General features: G+C 41.7%; 1 protein-coding gene across 1 annotated transcript; it reads left to right on the top strand.

Moving 5' to 3' along the window:
• The first annotated feature begins 457 nt into the window (after positions 1-457).
• brwd3 (bromodomain and WD repeat domain containing 3) lies at positions 458-17423 on the top strand. The gene is made up of 40 exons (XM_008293990.1): positions 458-675; positions 855-913; positions 1013-1042; positions 1229-1288; positions 3073-3223; positions 3390-3488; positions 3610-3770; positions 4207-4428; positions 5320-5420; positions 5515-5585; positions 6021-6121; positions 6235-6275; positions 6367-6471; positions 6564-6714; positions 6807-6941; positions 7033-7161; positions 7401-7626; positions 7727-7867; positions 8462-8642; positions 8757-8850; positions 8955-9125; positions 9276-9349; positions 9431-9623; positions 9783-9893; positions 9980-10087; positions 10502-10626; positions 10720-10802; positions 10890-11001; positions 11177-11238; positions 12109-12264; positions 12358-12478; positions 12587-12712; positions 12835-12910; positions 13029-13079; positions 13169-13312; positions 13469-13621; positions 13757-13926; positions 14121-14209; positions 15883-16017; positions 16126-17423. The coding sequence occupies exons 1-40, from the start codon at positions 642-644 to the stop codon at positions 16959-16961; spliced, it is 5388 nt and encodes a 1795-aa protein (XP_008292212.1). The 5' UTR covers positions 458-641; the 3' UTR covers positions 16962-17423.
• The last annotated feature ends 463 nt before the right edge of the window (positions 17424-17886 follow it).

Raw genomic sequence — 17886 nt, 5'->3', positions numbered from 1 at the left:
ACTTTTTTCTTTTTTGTTTCTTATCTCTTCTCTTTTTCTGCTGTTTAAATCAATCAGTTGTAATTATATACACTTTGTATTATATATAATACAAGCAACAAATTAAACTGTATATACATGAATACATTTATATGAAATATTTTTAAATGTAAAAATAAACAAACAAATAAATAAATATGTACACTTTATTCAACTTGTCTGTACGGTTTATTTTAAATTATCTATTTATATAAATTTTAGTCTGCTGTATTTTTTTTATTTTTTTAAAAATGTTTTCGGTTTTTGCATTTATCTATAAAGCGCTTCTAACGAAAGCGTGCACGTTAAAGTGCCATAAATAGCTTGCTTTGTTGCTAATTTTTGTTTGAAATTGTTGGACTGAACGCTATAAATTTGTATATTTAAATCGTTGTTTATTTATTCATATAAAAAAGAAAAAAAAAACTCAGCCCGTCCAGTATTGCATTGTTTCACTGGAGGGCGCTGATACAAAGCACCAGGTGGTCTGGGAACAACTCGAGAAGGAGGAGGCCATTCACTAGCCTGTTTAGCTACACACATCTAGCTACTGTTAGCTAGCCGGCGGCTAACGAGCAGGCTAAAACATCAGTTTGTCTTAATGTCGCCCGTCTTATCAAGTGATGGCAAGAGAACAGTGTTCACAAACCGAAGCTGGTGAGTGTTGAGCGTCCTGTCGATTCGCGACTAAACATTTTTGCACTGACACAGTTTGCAGCTGTGCTTCGGCTAGCGGAGCTAAGTGAGCGACTGCAGCTCAAAGCTAGCTAACGTTAGCTCGGCTCAATAGCGGCACCAGTTAGTGCCAAGCTAATACAACATTTCTTTCTTTTCAGAACTGTATTACCTCATTGCCAGATTTCTCCAGTCTGGACCCTGTAAAAAAGCAGCACAGGTAACAACCGACAATAAGCGAAGTAATAACTCATACCGGTCGTCTAAATTGGTAGCCGTGCTAGCATGTTAGGCTAACTGTGTGTGTGTCTGTTGTTAGATTCTGGTCGAGGAGCTGGAGGAGTATGAGGTACGTTCAGCTGGACCTTTCTCTGTTTATTCTCATGTGTGGTTTCCGTTGTGCTGCCTATCTTGCCGCTATTTCGGGAAACTTTTCAGTATTTTTGGCCGGTGTTAGATAAAGGAGCGCGTTTCCCAGACGGGACGAGCCTAGCACTTTTGTTATCTCTAATAGCTTGTTTTTTTTAAACTTTAGTTGGTCCCGCAACGATGGAGTTGGGACGGGGAGAAATACAAACGCACCTTTCAAGACTGGGTGAGTGTGAATTATCAATATTAACTTTTTAATCAAATGAGTCGTTTTACTTATTTTTTATTCGACAATCGCCTCTTGATTTATGTCTCCGTTTTAATTACACTAAATACTCTAAACAAGGCGGTGGAAATGTGTTTATGTTTTTTAGAATGCATTTAAACATCTATATTAGTACAGGCCTGTTGATAAATAACTATATACAGGCTTTGCTATTGTGTGCTAGTAGGCGGAGCAGGGAGAAAAGCGCGGGTATTGATAGGCTGAAACACATCCAGAGAGCTGCCAGTCTTCTCTTGGAGCCAATCAAATCACGGTTTCGTTGCGAGCGAACCGGAAGAGTCACAAACGTCTCTTTTGATTGGATGTGAGCTTTTATGTCCCTCCCGTTTCTTTATCTCTACCCTCCGTCTCTTTAGATTGTTTTTCAACTATCTGCATAACAAAACCGTTCTGCAAATTACACTGACTAGCAAGTATGAACAGGAAACAAAGTAAAATTGACTAAGTAATGTTTAAAGAAGTTGATTGTTGTGAGTGACTGCTCCGTTGTTTGAATTTTGTCCCATAATTTTAGTTTCTTGTAAATATAGCTGTTAGATATGTGAAGTAAGGCAAAAACGAATATTAAGAACATGTCTCTTGAACCAGTATAGCAGAAAAACAAAGTTGCATAAATTGAAAACATTAAAGTATTATCCTTAAACATACTTAAGTGTAATACACAAGTAAACAAACAAAATTATTTGGAAATATTTTAGTATTTTCTGTTACATTTGGGATATTGTGAGTCAAAAATGCACTGCTCAGTATGTTGTCCCTATATGACCTGTGTGAGAGGAGGAAACAAACAACTAATGTTATGGTTGTCTAGAATTACAACAAGTCAGAATGGTGGTTTTTGCAATGCAGTGTTTAGTTTAAATTGCTTGTTACGCATGTAGTGTTCCAGATCAAATTTGTAGACGCATAAAAATAAGTTTTATAGGCAACCAGCAGCTTGACTGTAGTGCTGAACAATTAACTCATTTCAAACTGAAAATGCAATTTAAGACCATGCAAATTGTAAAGATTGCAATATATAATATATGTAAAGCACATAACAGTTATAGTTTAATCTGCAAAATTTAACTGTCACTTTTTTCAAAAAACTGTTTTTAAAGATTATATCACGAATCAAACTGTAGTATCTGTCAGAAAAATGGCAATTATATATTTCCTCAATATCTCTCCTTTATAGTATGTGAAGATGGGAGTGAAATTTTTGCAGTCACAAAGAACTTTTCTTTACAGTAACATAGAGTATGACAATATTAGCCATTGCATTTGTGCTAGTATGTCTGCCAATAGAGAAATTATAGTGTGAAACGGCCTGTTAAAATATGTTTGTCATTTTTAAACTGTCTCTGTTGTAACGTTTGTCCACCAGAAACCACTGACAATTTTTTCATGTGTAAATCGGTGCACTTACATGTTCCAGTTCTAAAACAAATGTAATAATTAAAGCCGTCTTTACCAAAATGTTTATATTTTGTCTACACGTGACATGATGATTGTCATAAAACTGTCACAACAATCTGGTTTTGGTCAGTTTCGATTGCAATGCTGTTTGTAATTAACACTGGCTGCTTAATCTACTTTACAAAGATGGGGTCCTCTTTATTATTTTTTTTAAGTTTTAAATCTTTATGAATGCAAACAAGATGATAATGTTTGGGTGTTTGTCATTAAATGCTGTTCATATAGTTGTTGTATTACTTTGTAATAGTTATCTGTGGCTTGTCTAGGTGAATTTGAACCAGCACATTCCTGCAGACTATCTGCTCCGTGTTTGTCAGCGGATAGGCCCTCTTATAGAGAAGGAGATCCCACCTAGTGTTCCTGGAGTCCAAACACTCCTGGGTCTAGGAAGACAGTCGTTGCTTCGTACCACTAAAAGTGAGTCTTTTCCTTCCATCCACTGTTGTTTTGTTCTGTCTGTGTTCGTAGACATGTCGTCACACCACTAATATTGTAACTGTTTGATTTATAGTGTTTGCTTGGTAAAAATCATTAATCATTCATTTTTTGTAATCATTTTTAACTCGCTTATTGTGTAACTTAGGTTGTAGCCACAAAGTGTGCAGGGGCTCAGCTGTTGCTGCACTCCACCGAGGACGTCCGCCAGAACCTCCAGTCAGCAATGGAACTCCTGCTAATGTCGGTGGGTGAAACCTTTTCTTTTAGTTAATTTGAGCCTATTGTGACCCAGAGCACCTGGTGGGTAAGTTTTCTGTTGCAGTCTGTTGCCTCTACTAATTATCCTTGTGTGTTTTTATATCAAGTGTCGATCATGGGTGCTCGCCAGGCCACAGGTACGGCTCGTTTTGGCCAGGCTCTGCCGTCTTCCACCTACCAGTACATGAAGATACACAAACGTATCCTCGGCCACCTCTCTTCAGTCTATTGTGTAGCCTTTGACCGCACCGGTCGTCGGATATTTACGGTGAGTGATGATGTCTGGGTCCAGTGATTACTGCAACACAGCTTTATGTAATGTAGCTCAGTTGTTACATTCTCAGGTGTCATGTCAAAGCTAGGAAAAGTATTCTGCAAATTGGGCATCTTTTCATCAGCAGAAATGAAGTTGTCACATGTTGTTCATCTTATGACCAACTGCTGAGGACAGAATTTTGAAATGCCCCTAGAATCACATATGGTACATGTTTTATTTACTATAGACTACTGCTTTTGTTTGTAACAAAAAAATGTATTTTTTTTTTGTTCAGTCATTGTATTTGTGCACACATGACGATGATGATCTTGAACTCAGAAGCCTTTTCGTTAACAGTTTTGTGGAGATCACCGTTGAACACTCTTCCATCGCTGGGAGCTCACCATGAAATTCTCTCATTTCTTTGTATTTGTCTGATGTTGTTTAGGGTTCTGATGACTGCCTGGTGAAAATCTGGGCCACAGATGATGGCCGGCTCCTGGCAACACTCCGCGGCCACTCAGCAGAGATTTGTGACATTGCTGTCAACCACGAGAACAGTCTCATTGCCTCGGCCAGCTGTGACAAAGTCATCAGAGTATGGTGCCTACGCACCTGTGCGCCCATCACTGTTCTGCAGGCTCATGCTGCCTCCATCACATCCATACAGGTGATACACATGAAAAATTTAAACAGGTTCAGAGTTAATCTTTGTTTGGAAGGTTTTTCTAATGCTTTTTAAAAATATCCAAAGTGGCGAGTTAAAATGACACAGATAATAACTTTTTAAAAGCAAAATCATCTCAGTTGAGATCTTGTATTGATTGGACTGTCTTAATTTTCTGCTCTTGTTCTGCATTGTCCCAACTTTAATTAGCTGTTTTCTGCTGTTGTGATACATTAACCCCAAAATGTTTGAAAGGCATATCATCTTTATAAAATTGCCAAAATTACACCATTTATCAGAGCACAAACTGTAAAAACAGAAATAATTGTCAGTTTAAACTCATGATCTTTGTCAAAGTGACTTTATTCTACATGTTTCGTTTAAAAATTCTTTGAAAGCCTCAGTTCTAACCAGATTTTTTTAAAACTAAAAATTCTGCGTTCCTCAGCATAACTATGAAGTGACTGGTGATTCAGTGTAAACAACAGTTGAAAAGACAAAAAATTATGGACTTTTTAGCTGAACTGAAGGTGTTTTTATGTTTGTTTGTTTTGTTTTTCAGTTTTCATAAAACAAATAACGTAATTTAGCTTTATTTTTTTTGTATGTAATGATTTATGAAATGAATGAAATGAAAAATACTTTATTTATCCCAGAAGGGAAATTCAATTTATGACTCCATCAGTGTGTCATACGGCACAGAAGACATTTTTAAGTTCTGTCCACTTCCAGCCATGGTGGTGCTGTTTCCAAAGACTTAATGAGACTCACATTAAATAACTTCACAGTGTCTAAAAACGTGACCGGTGCAAAAAATGCTCAGAAACTGCTTAGGGTTCAGAGTGAAAGACTGGTCAGTCCTTGCTAACCAACACTGACTCTTTCTCCTCACAGTTTTGTCCTGCAGTCAAAGGGACAATGCGATACCTGGCCTCAACTGGTGCAGACGGCATGGTGTGTTTTTGGAAGTGGAACTCACTCAGCATGAAATTTCAGTAAGTATTGAGACATTTGATGTAGCCTTTCAGTTGTACTGTTCTTCTTTTTCATGAAAATAACCATTGGTTTTGTGTTCATCCTTTTCCTCAGTGATCAACCGGTCAAGTTTGTCGAGCGTTCACGGCCTGGAGTACAAGTCTCTACTTCCTCTTTCAGCAGTGGTAAGTGTTTTTCAGGTATCACTTTATCATTTACTAAGCTGATGTGACCAGCAGAACAAACTCAGGTCACCAACTACTTAACCATTTGCGTATGTGCTTTTTTTGTACACCCAGAAACTATGAAAACAGAAAAAGTCACAAGATTTGTAACTTTTCAAAAGCCCTTGAACTACTCATCTGGGACGTGTCATCACACATCATTGGAAAACAACCAAATCAAATCTTAAAATTGTGATATCAAAACCACTGTTTTCTTTTTTAAAAAATCACCAAATACAAACCAGACAATTACTGCAGCTTGATTATTAACATGATGCTAATGTGAATTTTTAAATAATTATTAATACTGCTGCAACACAGCACTGCTAATGTGGATATTATTGTAAAATGAATGTGTTCTTCTCACTTCCTTGTCATTCTGTTCACTATTAATAGGTGGCATGTTCATGGCTACCGGAGGAACGGATCACATGATCAGGGTCTACTACCTTGGCGCTGATACTCCCATGAAGGTCTCTGAGATGGATTCTCACTCGGTAAGAAACAATACGAAGCACCTGCATCATTGTTTGTCCACCCTGTTTTACTGTTTCAGCCTAATTTGAAGTCCCAGTAACTTCAATCTTTTGTATATTTTCTGTTTTTGTAGGATAAAGTTGTCGTCGTCCAGTTTAGCAATAACAGTGACAGGTGAGTATGTTTGCTGAGATCTATGTGGACTTCTGACTGTTTTTTGTGTGGTTCAAGCCTCTGACATTTGCACGTGTCGTGTCGTGTCCAGCCTAAGGTTTGTGAGTGGCAGTCGAGACGGCACAGCCAGGATCTGGCATTACCAGCAACAAGAGTGGAAGAGCATCACTTTGGACATGGCTGCAAGGTTGCCTGGGTAAGAGAGAAAACAGTATAGACAACACGCTGTTTCACAATGCTATTTCTGTTGCTTAGTTTCTCATGTCTGGTGGGATATTTCCCTTTTAGGAGTACTGTTGCCAATGGGGATGATAAAGCCAAGCTGGTGGTGACCATGGTGGCGTGGGATCGTGTGGATAGCACCGTAATCACAGCAGTGTCAAACTACCTGCTCAAAGTGTGGAGCGCAACATCTGGACAGCTGCTGCATGTTTTGTCTGTGAGTGGCTGACATTGGAACTTCTGCTGTGCAGCTTCAGAATTAAAAAAACTGACAATCTGACCACCCTGAATGTTTGTTCTCTCGTCAAGGGTCACGATGACGAGGTGTTTGTGCTGGAAGCTCACCCATTTGACTCCCGCATCATGTTATCCGCCGGCCATGACGGCAACATTTACATGTGGGATCTGATGAAAGGAGCCAAGATCCGCAATTTTTTCAACATGGTAATTGATCAGCAGTGAGCATCACCCACCAGTTGTGTTTGGTTTTTGTTTGACACTATAATTAAGTTCATATTATAATGTCTGTTTCCAGATTGAGGGCCAAGGCCATGGTGCTATTTTTGACTGCAAGTTCTCAGCTGATGGGCAGCATTTCGCCTGCACTGACTCACATGGCCATTTGCTCATCTTTGGCTTTGGCTGCAGCAGACCATATGAGAAGGTAACAGCATGTAACTGTTGGTTGAAATGTATTTACCTTTTTTTGTCCTTTTTTTGAAGGAGCACTCAGAATAAATAGTTTGACAGTAGATTGCATTTCTGATTCTACAGTGAACTTGAATCAATGTTCTGTCTTACTGAGAGCAGGGACAGCTTTTAATAAACCCTGACACAAACACTATATTGTAACATGCTCCTTTAACCTCACTGATTAATGCGACCACTCTTGTTGCCCTCCAGATTCCTGACCAGATGTTCTTCCACACGGACTATCGACCTCTTATTCGTGACTCCAACAACTTCGTCCTGGATGAGCAGACACAGCAGGCCCCTCACCTCATGCCCCCACCATTCCTGGTGGACGTTGATGGAAATCCTCATCCTCCTCACTACCAGCGCCTGGTGCCGGGCAGAGAGAACTGCAAGGAGGAGCAGCTCGTTCCTCAGCTAGGATACATGGCAAACAGTAAAATGCCCGCTTGTTACTCATACCATTCAGAAAGAGTTTCAGCTTAGGAACCATGACTCACAGTGTTTGACCCATGATCTGCCTCTTTGTTGCTTAGGTGATGGAGAGTTGGTTGAGCAGGTACTTGGCCAGCAAACGGCAGAAAACGGAGAAAGCCTATTGGACAATCTCATCAGACAGTTGCAGAATGAGCAAGATGAGCGTCAGAACGCAGAACAGCAGGCTGAAGGGGAAGAGGGTATGTTTGACTCAACATTATGTAAGCACATTTTAAAGAGACCTTTCTCTGTGATAAATAGTATGTCTTTGACGAGTCAAGCCCACCATAACATTTCACATGGACCCAAAATGTGTTTTTCAGTGTTTCAGTTCCAAACACTGCAACGATAGTTCAGTTAACAATGACTGTGTAACCCCTGGTTTTAGGGCTGTTCTGAGAACAAACACGATGTCTGTGTCTGATTGACAGCACACTGCAATTTGAGCTGGACGACTATTGGTTAGTCAGGTGTTACTTAGCACCTGGGTCGAATTCTTACTGGCTCGGAAAACTGAGAGGCTAATTAGTTGTGGAGGAAAAGCAGAAGTAAACATCTTCATATCTTTACAGCTTTTCTTTTACACCACTTTATAACAAGCACAAAACACAATTTAAAAAAAGGGGATTTTCACCATGTGGCCCCTTTTAAATTATTCATGTAGTTCTGAGATGTATTGTCAAAACAGCGAGAGTTTGCATTTTTTATATAATTGTTGTAAGTAAAATTCTGGTCTTCCAAAGATGGCATATTTCCCAATCAACCATGACAAATGAATGTATCCTTATTTTTAGCTGGCGATGCAGCAGAGGCGGTACCTTCCTCTCCAACTGTTGCACCTCGCAGAAGTGGGCAGGTGGATGGGGTGTGGCAGATGCAGCATAACGCCCTTCGTAGTCAAGTGGCCACTGAAAGGGACCTGCTGGCCTGGAGCCGCAGAGTGATGGTCAGTGAAGTGCCACACGGGATATTCAGGTAAACAGATGGAGGAAATGCATTCGTTTTAAGGACCTCACTTGAAATGATTTAGATTTTTAGAGGCATTCATTTAGAAATAGTCTTTATTTTATGATTGATTTATATTTTTAGAGTTTTGGAGGAATGCCGACAAGCCAAAGGCGACATGGAATGTTCTCTGTACAACGCAGAGAGGAGGAAGAAACCAGTAACCTGCACACCCAAGGTGCACTATTTTGCCGTTGTAGTTGTTTTCACAAGTCAGAAATCTTATGTATATACATTCATTCCTGCTGTTCTCATTTTCCACCCACTTTTCACACTTTGCAGAGCGATCCACTGGCTTCACGCCTGCGCTCCCTGCGGCCGACCAAGAAAAAGCAGCAGCGCCACGCCTATCAGACCCGCTCGGCTCAAGTCCGCCGTCCCAGAAACAGGAGTCGAAACTCCAGCAACCGACGTAACTCTGGCAGCCAGATGGACTCAGACAGTGACAGAGAAGTATGTTCCATCTTTCTACTGTACATATCCAAACATGACCTGCAGGATTTCGTTGAGCATGAGCAGCAATGTTACACGTGCTGTAGAATCACTTCTCGGAAATATCAGTTAATTATTTTTTGATAACCAAGATGCTGTTTGTCTTTTCAGGCAACAGAACAGGTGGAGCAAACCGACGCCTCCTCTGATGGCGAAACTCAGTGGCAGAGTGAAAGCAGCTCCAGGTAAATATCTTTGCCTTTGAGCACTGTTTTCAAGATGTAGCTCTTATTACCCAGCTAACAGCATCCCTCTTCGATTCTCAGCGACTCCTCCAGTGAGTATTCTGACTGGACAGCTGATGCTGGGATCAACCTTCAGCCACCGAAACGTCCGACCAGGAGGCCTGCACAGCCCCCAGATTACAGCAGCTCTGAGGAGGAGGAAGGTGGTGACGAGGCCAAGGAGGCAAAGAAGAAGGAAAATGAGAAAAAGAAGAAGCCCAAGGAGACCAAACAGGTGAGTTAACATGACCCACAGCTCCAGTAGTCACAGTAAAAGCATATCTTCATGGAAAACGTTAGTTTAGCAGGTTTTAGTTGCTGTCTTGACGTAGCCTGATTGCACAGTACAGGAGGAAGTCTGAACCTAAACATCTAACAATTCAAATATGTTCAGAAACCCCCATCGTCTCTGGGTGGACTTGATGCAGAGGAGTGGCTGCCAACGTCATGGATAATGGAGACCATTCCTCGCCGTTCTCCTTTCGTTCCCCAAATGGGAGATGAAGTAAGTAAGACTGTCACTCTGACATCGAGCAGAAAGATATATTACATTATACACATTTTAATCTTAATTCTTCCGTCCTGCTGCAGCTTATCTACTTCAAACAAGGCCATCAGGCGTACGTCCGGGCTGTTCGCAGGGCCAAGGCCTACAGCATCAACCCTCAGAAACAGCCGTGGAACAGACTCAACCTCAGGGTAAGGGACAGTTTTATTTCAAAGCTTTCGCTGTGTACTGGCTCTTACATGCTCCATTAGAGCATAAGGTGTTTGGAGAATCTGAAAACTGCAGCCAGTTTTTGCAACTTGCTGAAACTGGTAACCAGATGGCCATGCCCACTTTGCACTGCAGTTGGCCAAGAGAAAAAATTGGCAGACCTCTAAAAACCCTCTTCAAACTCTTTTGTTCACAGTGCGTCATAATCTATTGGTGTTTATTTTGGATGAGACCAACTTGCAGAGCAGACGGGTCAAAGAATGTGGCAAGGATCCTGAATCTAAATTCATCATGCAGTGTGCAGAATGGCCCAAATAAGCACCGCTGACTAACAAACAATTGTAGTGAGCATGCATTGATCTTGTGTCTTGTCTTGTCTGTTCTGCCTCCTTTAGGACCAGGAATCTGTAAAGGTGGTTGGAATTAAGTATGAAGTGGGACCTCCCACCCTCTGCTGCTTAAAACTGGCTTTCTTGGACCCAGTCTCAGGGAAGATGACCAATGACTCTTTCTCCTTAAAGTGAGCATTTATTTTCAACATATATTACCTAATCAATGACTGACACTTCCTGTATAGTGTATTTCATCACTTTTTCATTCCCACACTCCCAAGGTATCATGACATGCCGGATGTCATAGATTTTCTGGTACTGCAACAATTTTACAACGAGGCTAAAGAGCACAACTGGCAGCCAGGTGAGTCGAGTCTTTAGATATAGCGTGTTTACCACTCATAATCATTGCTGTGGTCTGTCCTTAACTTCCATTTGATCCTCCCTTCAGGTTTGAGGTTCCGCAGCATCATTGACGACGCCTGGTGGTTTGGATCTGTGGAGGATCAGGAGCCGCTGCAGCTAGAGTATCCAGATAGCCTGTTTCAGTGCTATGCAGTGAAGTACGTCTGTTTCCTGACAGAATTTGCAGCTGCTGAAGTATTCTGGTCCAACACAATGCATCAACAGTGCTGTCTGTTAATACCATGTCATGTGTCATAGTTCAATCAGATAAGCGTGTATAATCTCATACACAGTGTGATTTAATTACAAATTAACATGTTTTTGTTTCATCAGGTGGGATAATGGTGAACGGGAGAGAATGAGTCCCTGGGACATGGAGCCTATTCCTGAGGAAGGTCAGTCATGTAATATCAGAAATGTACCTGCAGAGCTGTTTTCAATGTAGTGGTTTGTCAGAGTGCAGGCAAAATGTAAAAGAAGGACACAAACAAAAAAGTAAACAATACAACTGAATATAATTACGGAATAATTTCACATTTCTAATGAAACCGGACCAAATATATGTCGTAAGATTTTACTCCAAAAATGGTGTTTTGTAGTGATACATGGCATCCTGTTAGTCCTTTGTAAAGATTCATAACTGGAAAATAGAGCAGTACACATACTCCCAGCAACAGGGGTTGTGAATCAGGATTGAAAACTGCAACCTAAAGGAAAAAGGAACAAAAATATATTATCTACTCTTCACTTTCATTGCATCATTGGAAATCACCATGAAGTAAATGAGAGGTCTACAGAAAAGATGTGCAGATAGTCCAGTTTTCCAAGTAAAGGAAAAAAAATCTCTGTGTTTTTAAGACAGTGCACCTTATTATTTTAGCATTTAGAGACCTTATCCTGGTCATAATAGTTACCATTTTAATGTTCTTGAACACTTAACAGCTGGAAACCTTCTGCTCACAAGACTTTAGACCACACCTGAAGATTTGAACCTTCTCGCTACTCCTTTTCAAGTGACCTTTTTCTGACATACTCATGGGGCAATTTTAAATGCAGTGAGAATGACAGAAACATTTTGTCACTTAAGCATCAATGATTTTGTTTCTATTGCATTCCATGCTTGAGATTGAACTAAGGGACATTTTTCTAGACGTATGACCTTGAACTACCTAGAAAAGTATTGCAGCCGATATTTTCTTTCATATTTTTTTTCTTTGAGTATGTTTTAAACCGGTAACTAACGACTGTTTTTGCGGCTCCATCAGCTGCGTTGCCAGACCAGGTTGGTGATGGGGTGTCAGTGGCAGAAGAGGAGTTGAAGGCTCTGCTCTACACGCCTCAGGAAGGAGAGTGGGGGGCTCACACACGAGACGAAGACTGCGAAAGAGTCATGAATGGCATCGACCAGCTTCTCACACTAGGTAGGCCGCCGAAAGGTCGATCATGTCTGTTCCAAGAAAACTCTGACCTTGTTCACCTTTGCTATGTTTGATGTTATTTGCGTCCGTCCGCAGATGTAGCCAAGGCGTTCTCGTCACCCGTAAACCTGCGGGACTACCCTCTGTACTGCACTGTAGTGGCTTACCCCACCGATCTAAGCACCATCCGCAAACGACTGGAGAATCGCTTTTACAGGTGAAGCAGCACGCGTCACTTGACGCAGGGTCACAGTTTTTCCTTCACTCTGATTTTAAAGTCCTTATGCGTTGACTTCTGAGTGCTGACATCCTCCTCTGCCCGCAGGCGGATCTCTGCATTAATGTGGGAGGTGCGTTACATCGAACACAACGCCCGCACCTTCAACGAACCCCAAAGCCCCATTGTAGCAGCTGCCAAGGTGGTGACAGATGTTCTCCTCCATTACATTGGGTAAGACTCCACAGACTTCATGCTGTACTTCTTGTGTTATAGCCAACTCGTTAATGTTTTATTATTGGAGTAACAGTACTCCTACACATGTGGCTGATTTCTTGGCTCCTTTTCTTCTTCAGGGACCAGAGCTGCACAGACATCTTGGATCTGTATCACAGACTGAAATCTGAGGTCAGCAGCGGAGAAGAAATTGAGGTGAGACTATTGGGTTTTGTTAAATATATAAGTGTTTTTACATTACAGTAACTTCTTTTGCATTAGATTATCGTTTTCATTGAAATCGTCATCTGGATTTGTATGTGCTCCTGTGCAGGTTGACTTAGACGTGGACTCAGACACTCCAGGGACATCTACAGGACATCGGGTAATGAGAGCCAGACGTGGTACAAAATTGAAAATCACAGACAGCAGCTCCATTAGTAGTAGCTGAATTCCATTTTCTCTCTCTTTCAGGGAGCCGACCCAAACTCTAAGAAGCGTGGCGTGGCTTTGGATGCGAAAGCATGGCGGGCTCAGTGTCGGGAGCTGCTGCGCCGGATGATAGTTTCTCCAGATTCAGAACCATTCAGACAGCCTGTGGATCTCTTTGAGTATCCGGTAAGACAATCTAGAACAACCTCCGAATAAAATTGTAAATCCACATAACTTGGAGTAACGTTAGAAATGCTTGTTATAGGTGTAAAAGAAGAAGTCAGATTCCTGTGAATTTCTAAGAACTTTAACATTTCTACTCTCTCCCTTGTTTTTGTTCAGGACTATCGAGACATCATTGACACTCCCATGGATCTGGGTACAGTGTCCGAGACGCTGGTCGCAGGAAACTATGAAAATCCAGTGGAGTTTGCCAAAGACATCCGCCTCATATTCAGCAACTCAAAAGCATACACGCCTAACAAAAAGTCACAGGTAAAGCAGCTTCTCTGAGATTAAAAATAACATTACACTATAAACGTATTTTAATTATAGCTAATAAAAGTCTGAGAAAGTAATAGTTTAGTATTTCTATTCTATTATTGGACTTTCTTTCTTTTCTTTCTTTAGATCTACACCATGACCCTCAGCTTGTCGGCCTTCTTTGAAAAACACATCATCTCCATCATGTCTGACCACAAATCTGCCATTCAAAATGAGCGGCGGACTCGTCAGAGACTCAGCTACAGGGACAGATTGCACAACGGAGGCAGCTCCCCGCCGAACAGTCCATCCAGCAGGTACTGAGCCTCATTCACAAACCTCTACACTTTATCAATAAATTATCTGCTCAACTAAACCGCTTCAGAAATACTGAAAATATGGCTTCTCTTGTTTTCTCCTTGATTTCAAGCCCAAGTGCTGGTCTAAGAAGGTATTACAGTTGTTTAATTATCCTGACGTGTTGCTTTTCTTTTCTGTTTTTCATGTCCAGCTCTAAAGGGAAGCACAAGTCAGGGAAGGTGTCAAAGCCAAAAAAATCCCAGACCTCAACAAAGAGTCGCTCTCATAGATCATATCAGGGTAAGACTGCACTCTTATATGGTCTTACTGTGTTTTATAGACCTTTTTCTTTTACAATTTCCTGCTGTAAACTGTTAGATTTGGAGATATGATTATTAGGGATACACAGTATTGGATTCTTTTTTAGAGAAATTCACGTTATAACAGCTGCTCATATCATGATGCCGACTGGAAGGTGAAGACATAAAATGCAGTGCTTTTGAAATGTACATAGGAAAACAGGAAAGATACTTAAGCTTATTTATTTTAATATTTTAAAACTAAGCTGTAAACAGGCATCACCTGCTCTGGTTGATGGTACTGTGATTAGCTTTGAACAAACGGAAATCTTTTTGGTTGGATGCTGAGATTTCATTTTAACACCTGATACCAGGGATGATGCTGATTTTATAGTGCATCTATCATTTCTCTTCCAGAGCTCAAATGGCCTTAACTTAGTCATTATTCTGTGAGAGTTACTTTCTAACAGTTGTACCAGTCCTTACATGTCACTGGGATCAAAATACGTGCAACAGATGGTAACAGTGCTGCAAACACGTGCAACAAGTCATTTGAAACAGATATGAGTGTATTTACTGCTGCACAGTTTGAAGCTGATTTCAGCCTTTTTCAAACTTTCTTTTCTCCATTGTCTAGAATGAGAAGAGTGTCATCTGCTACCAACTTTAATTAACATTTATAGATTGCTTGCTTAACTTCCCTGCAGCAACCACATCAGTTCAAGATTTCTATTCATTCAAAACTATTCAAAGTTCCACCAGACAACTGGTCTTTGTGTTAAGTTCTAATTTACAAATGTTGGCATCCTATTGCATAGGATAGAAAATATAATTATCATACCGACAAAACATTTGCATGATCGCACCGTTGCTGTGAGCATTTTAACATGCTGGCATTAAGGCCGATTCATGCTTCCTGCATGTCTGTGTCAGCAAGTTTATGTACATTTCAGCGTCTTCCTAAGTCTGTGAGGGTCCACACAGACTCTTCTGCACTTTATGGCCACACAGATGCAGACTGAAAGGAAAACAGTGGAGCTCAAAACAAATGCTTGTTTTGAGGAGCAACTGAGTGAGGATACGCTCCGTTATCCACGCGTTTATAATTCATCATTAAAAGAGTTGTAATTGAAGTTGTCGCTGCCAGATTTTCAAGGTGCTTTGATTTGTACATGCTTTTAATGAACAGTGAGAGGTTCCAGATTCTCCACATCTCTTGTGCTATGTCCGCCCACTGTGCTCCTCTGACACAGTGCCATGATCCGATCTCTATCTAGCTGCTGTAGCCTAAAAAAAAAGTGCAAAGTCACTGCTTTTCAGAAACATCTGCGGGAGTCCTGTGTGTGTTTCTGAGTTCTATCAAGAGGTGATGCAACCGTCAGCATAGCAGACCTTTAGCATGTGTGTTGTTGTATAAGTAGAACTGCATGTGTTTCTGTTGTCTGCATTGGTCAGCACGCAGTGAAACACAGAACTTGAATTGGCCTTTAGGTCCTGCAATTTAAAAGGTAAGCAAGTCCTCTGCAAAAGTAACTGCGAACTCTTACCACTGTTTGGGGACTGACTTATATTTATTTACCTGACTTGCATTGAAATCTTCAATAATCGAGGCCTCCAGCATCTTCCAATGTGATTACAGTTCTGATTGCTAATTACACCGTGTTGTCTCTTCAGCTCAGCAAAGCAGCAGTGTAGCAGAGGAAGACGACATCCAGCCTTCTTCCCCAAGTTCAGGGACAAGCGACGAGAGCAGAAATCAAGGGCCACTCCGGGTGACCCGCAGCCAAGCGACTCCAGTGAAGAAGTCAGGTATCACAAGCGTTGCATCCTACAGGAAATGTGTCAACGTTTTCTCTTTCAGTGTGACATTAAAGTTAAGGTGCAGAAATGAATCATCGTATTCTTGTGTTGCATCAGGGCACCAGCGTAACTTGCATCTAAGTAATGGCTCCAGACAGCGCCACGGGCGAGACTCGCCACAGTCTGACGATGACGAAGAGGCATCTGGATCCAACAGCTCTTCGTCAGAGTCATCCTCCTCGTCTTCATCCTCCTCTTCCTCCTCGTCGTCTGACAGTGAGAACAGCTCTGATTCTGAGATGGAGAAGTACGTGGAGGGGGGAGATCACGACTACAGCAAAGCTCCCTGCCTGTCAGTACGGCTCTCAGCTAAAGGTAAGGTGGCGGCCTCAGGGAAAAGGAAACACAAAGGAGGAGAGGATATGGCACAGAGACCGAAAAGAGCACGAGTGCAGCTGCCTGTACAGGAGGAGGAGGAGGAGGAGGAAGAGGAAGAGGAGGAAGATGAAGAGGAGGCAGAGGAGGAGGATGAAGAAGAAGAAGAAGAAGAAGAGGAGGAGGAAGAGGAGGAGGAGCAGCAGCAGCAGCAGCAGCAACCGCAGGTGGATGTAAAACATGAAGAAGAGGAGGAGGAGGAAGAGGAGGAGCCTGAGGAAGAGGAGGAGCCTGAAGAGGAGGAGGAGGAGGATGAAGAGGATGAGGAGGATGAAGAATCAAATGAGGTGCAGAGAGGAGCTGCAGCAGCTAACAATTCGAGAGGCAACCAGTGCAAGTCTCGGCGGGTCAACACACGTAACCAGGGCCGCAGGACAGTTCTGTACAAAGACGACTCAGAGGATGATGGCCATGGGTCGAAGGACGACCCCCTCAACCTGGGCATGTCCCGCTCAGGAAGGGTACGCCGCATGACAGAGAAAGCCCGTGTCAGCCACCTCATGGGCTGGAGTCACTGACACGATGCCCCTTTTCAAACCTCAATAAAGAAAAACTTTTAAACACGAGTAAACACATCAGGGATTTTTTTTTCTTTCTTTTTGTACAAGTGTATGTATAAAATATATATATATAAATGATTTTTCTTTTTATCTGAGACTGCTTATGACTCAAACTGATAGCTGGTGCTCGTAAAATGTTGCCACGGATTTTTCCTTCCCTGGCCGACAGAGCTACTGTTCAACACGGACCCTCTCCAACTGGACTTACTCACCTCGGCCTTACTGCTCGCTGGAAGAGCCTTTACGACGCCACACTGCTCTTCTTCTTCTTCTTCTTCTCCTCCTCCTCACCCTGTGCGTTCCATGTCCAGTGCTAAAACACTATATCAGCTCCTCTTCGTCCCTCCCACCACCTTTCTTACTCCTGGTCACCAAAGAAGGATGCGGAGATGCCAAAAAATGGTGCTCATATTTCTCTGTCCTGATTTTTTTTTTTTCTCAACTCTCTCGTGCGAGTGGTCACAAGTTCACTGGCAACCACCGGGAGACACGTGCAGTATCACCGAAGGTATCTGATGTCAACTTTTTTGGGTGCTTGCGCTTTCCTCACAACAGCAAGCCTTAGTTTTCAGAGCTCCCACTATTCTGATTTTGTTCTGTGCAGTGTAGTCTGGCGACTAGCAATACCGGGAAGAAGTCAGTAGAGTACCACAGTAATCTCCCTCTTGACGTGAATGTTAAATGTTTCTTCCTTGCTTTCTTTTTTTTGGTGTTGACTGTTTTTTTGGCTCTTCAGTTCTGCTATTTAGGTAGAATTGGGGGATTTTGTTGTTTTATTGTTTTTTAAGGGTGAGATGATTTTTCTTTTTTGGGTAAAAAAGCCACTGCTTCCTGTTGGTGTTGTACTGTTGTACCCTCTGATGGATCAGACCTGCATCCAGGT

This window comes from Stegastes partitus, unplaced genomic scaffold (assembly GCF_000690725.1).
Source record: "Stegastes partitus isolate 25-593 unplaced genomic scaffold, Stegastes_partitus-1.0.2 Scaffold928, whole genome shotgun sequence".
Classification (NCBI taxonomy): domain Eukaryota; kingdom Metazoa; phylum Chordata; class Actinopteri; family Pomacentridae; genus Stegastes; species Stegastes partitus.
This window is presented reverse-complemented; position numbering and strand designations above follow the sequence as displayed.

Coding starts and splice junctions, on each gene's coding strand:
- brwd3 (XM_008293990.1), top strand. CDS start 642: ATGGCAAGAGAACAGTGTTCACAAACCGAAGCTG. Junction 12,911..13,028: donor GCAGCGGAGAAGAAATTGAG/GTGAGACTATTG, acceptor GCTCCTGTGCAG/GTTGACTTAGACGTGGACTC. Junction 13,622..13,756: donor CGCCTAACAAAAAGTCACAG/GTAAAGCAGCTT, acceptor TTCTTTCTTTAG/ATCTACACCATGACCCTCAG.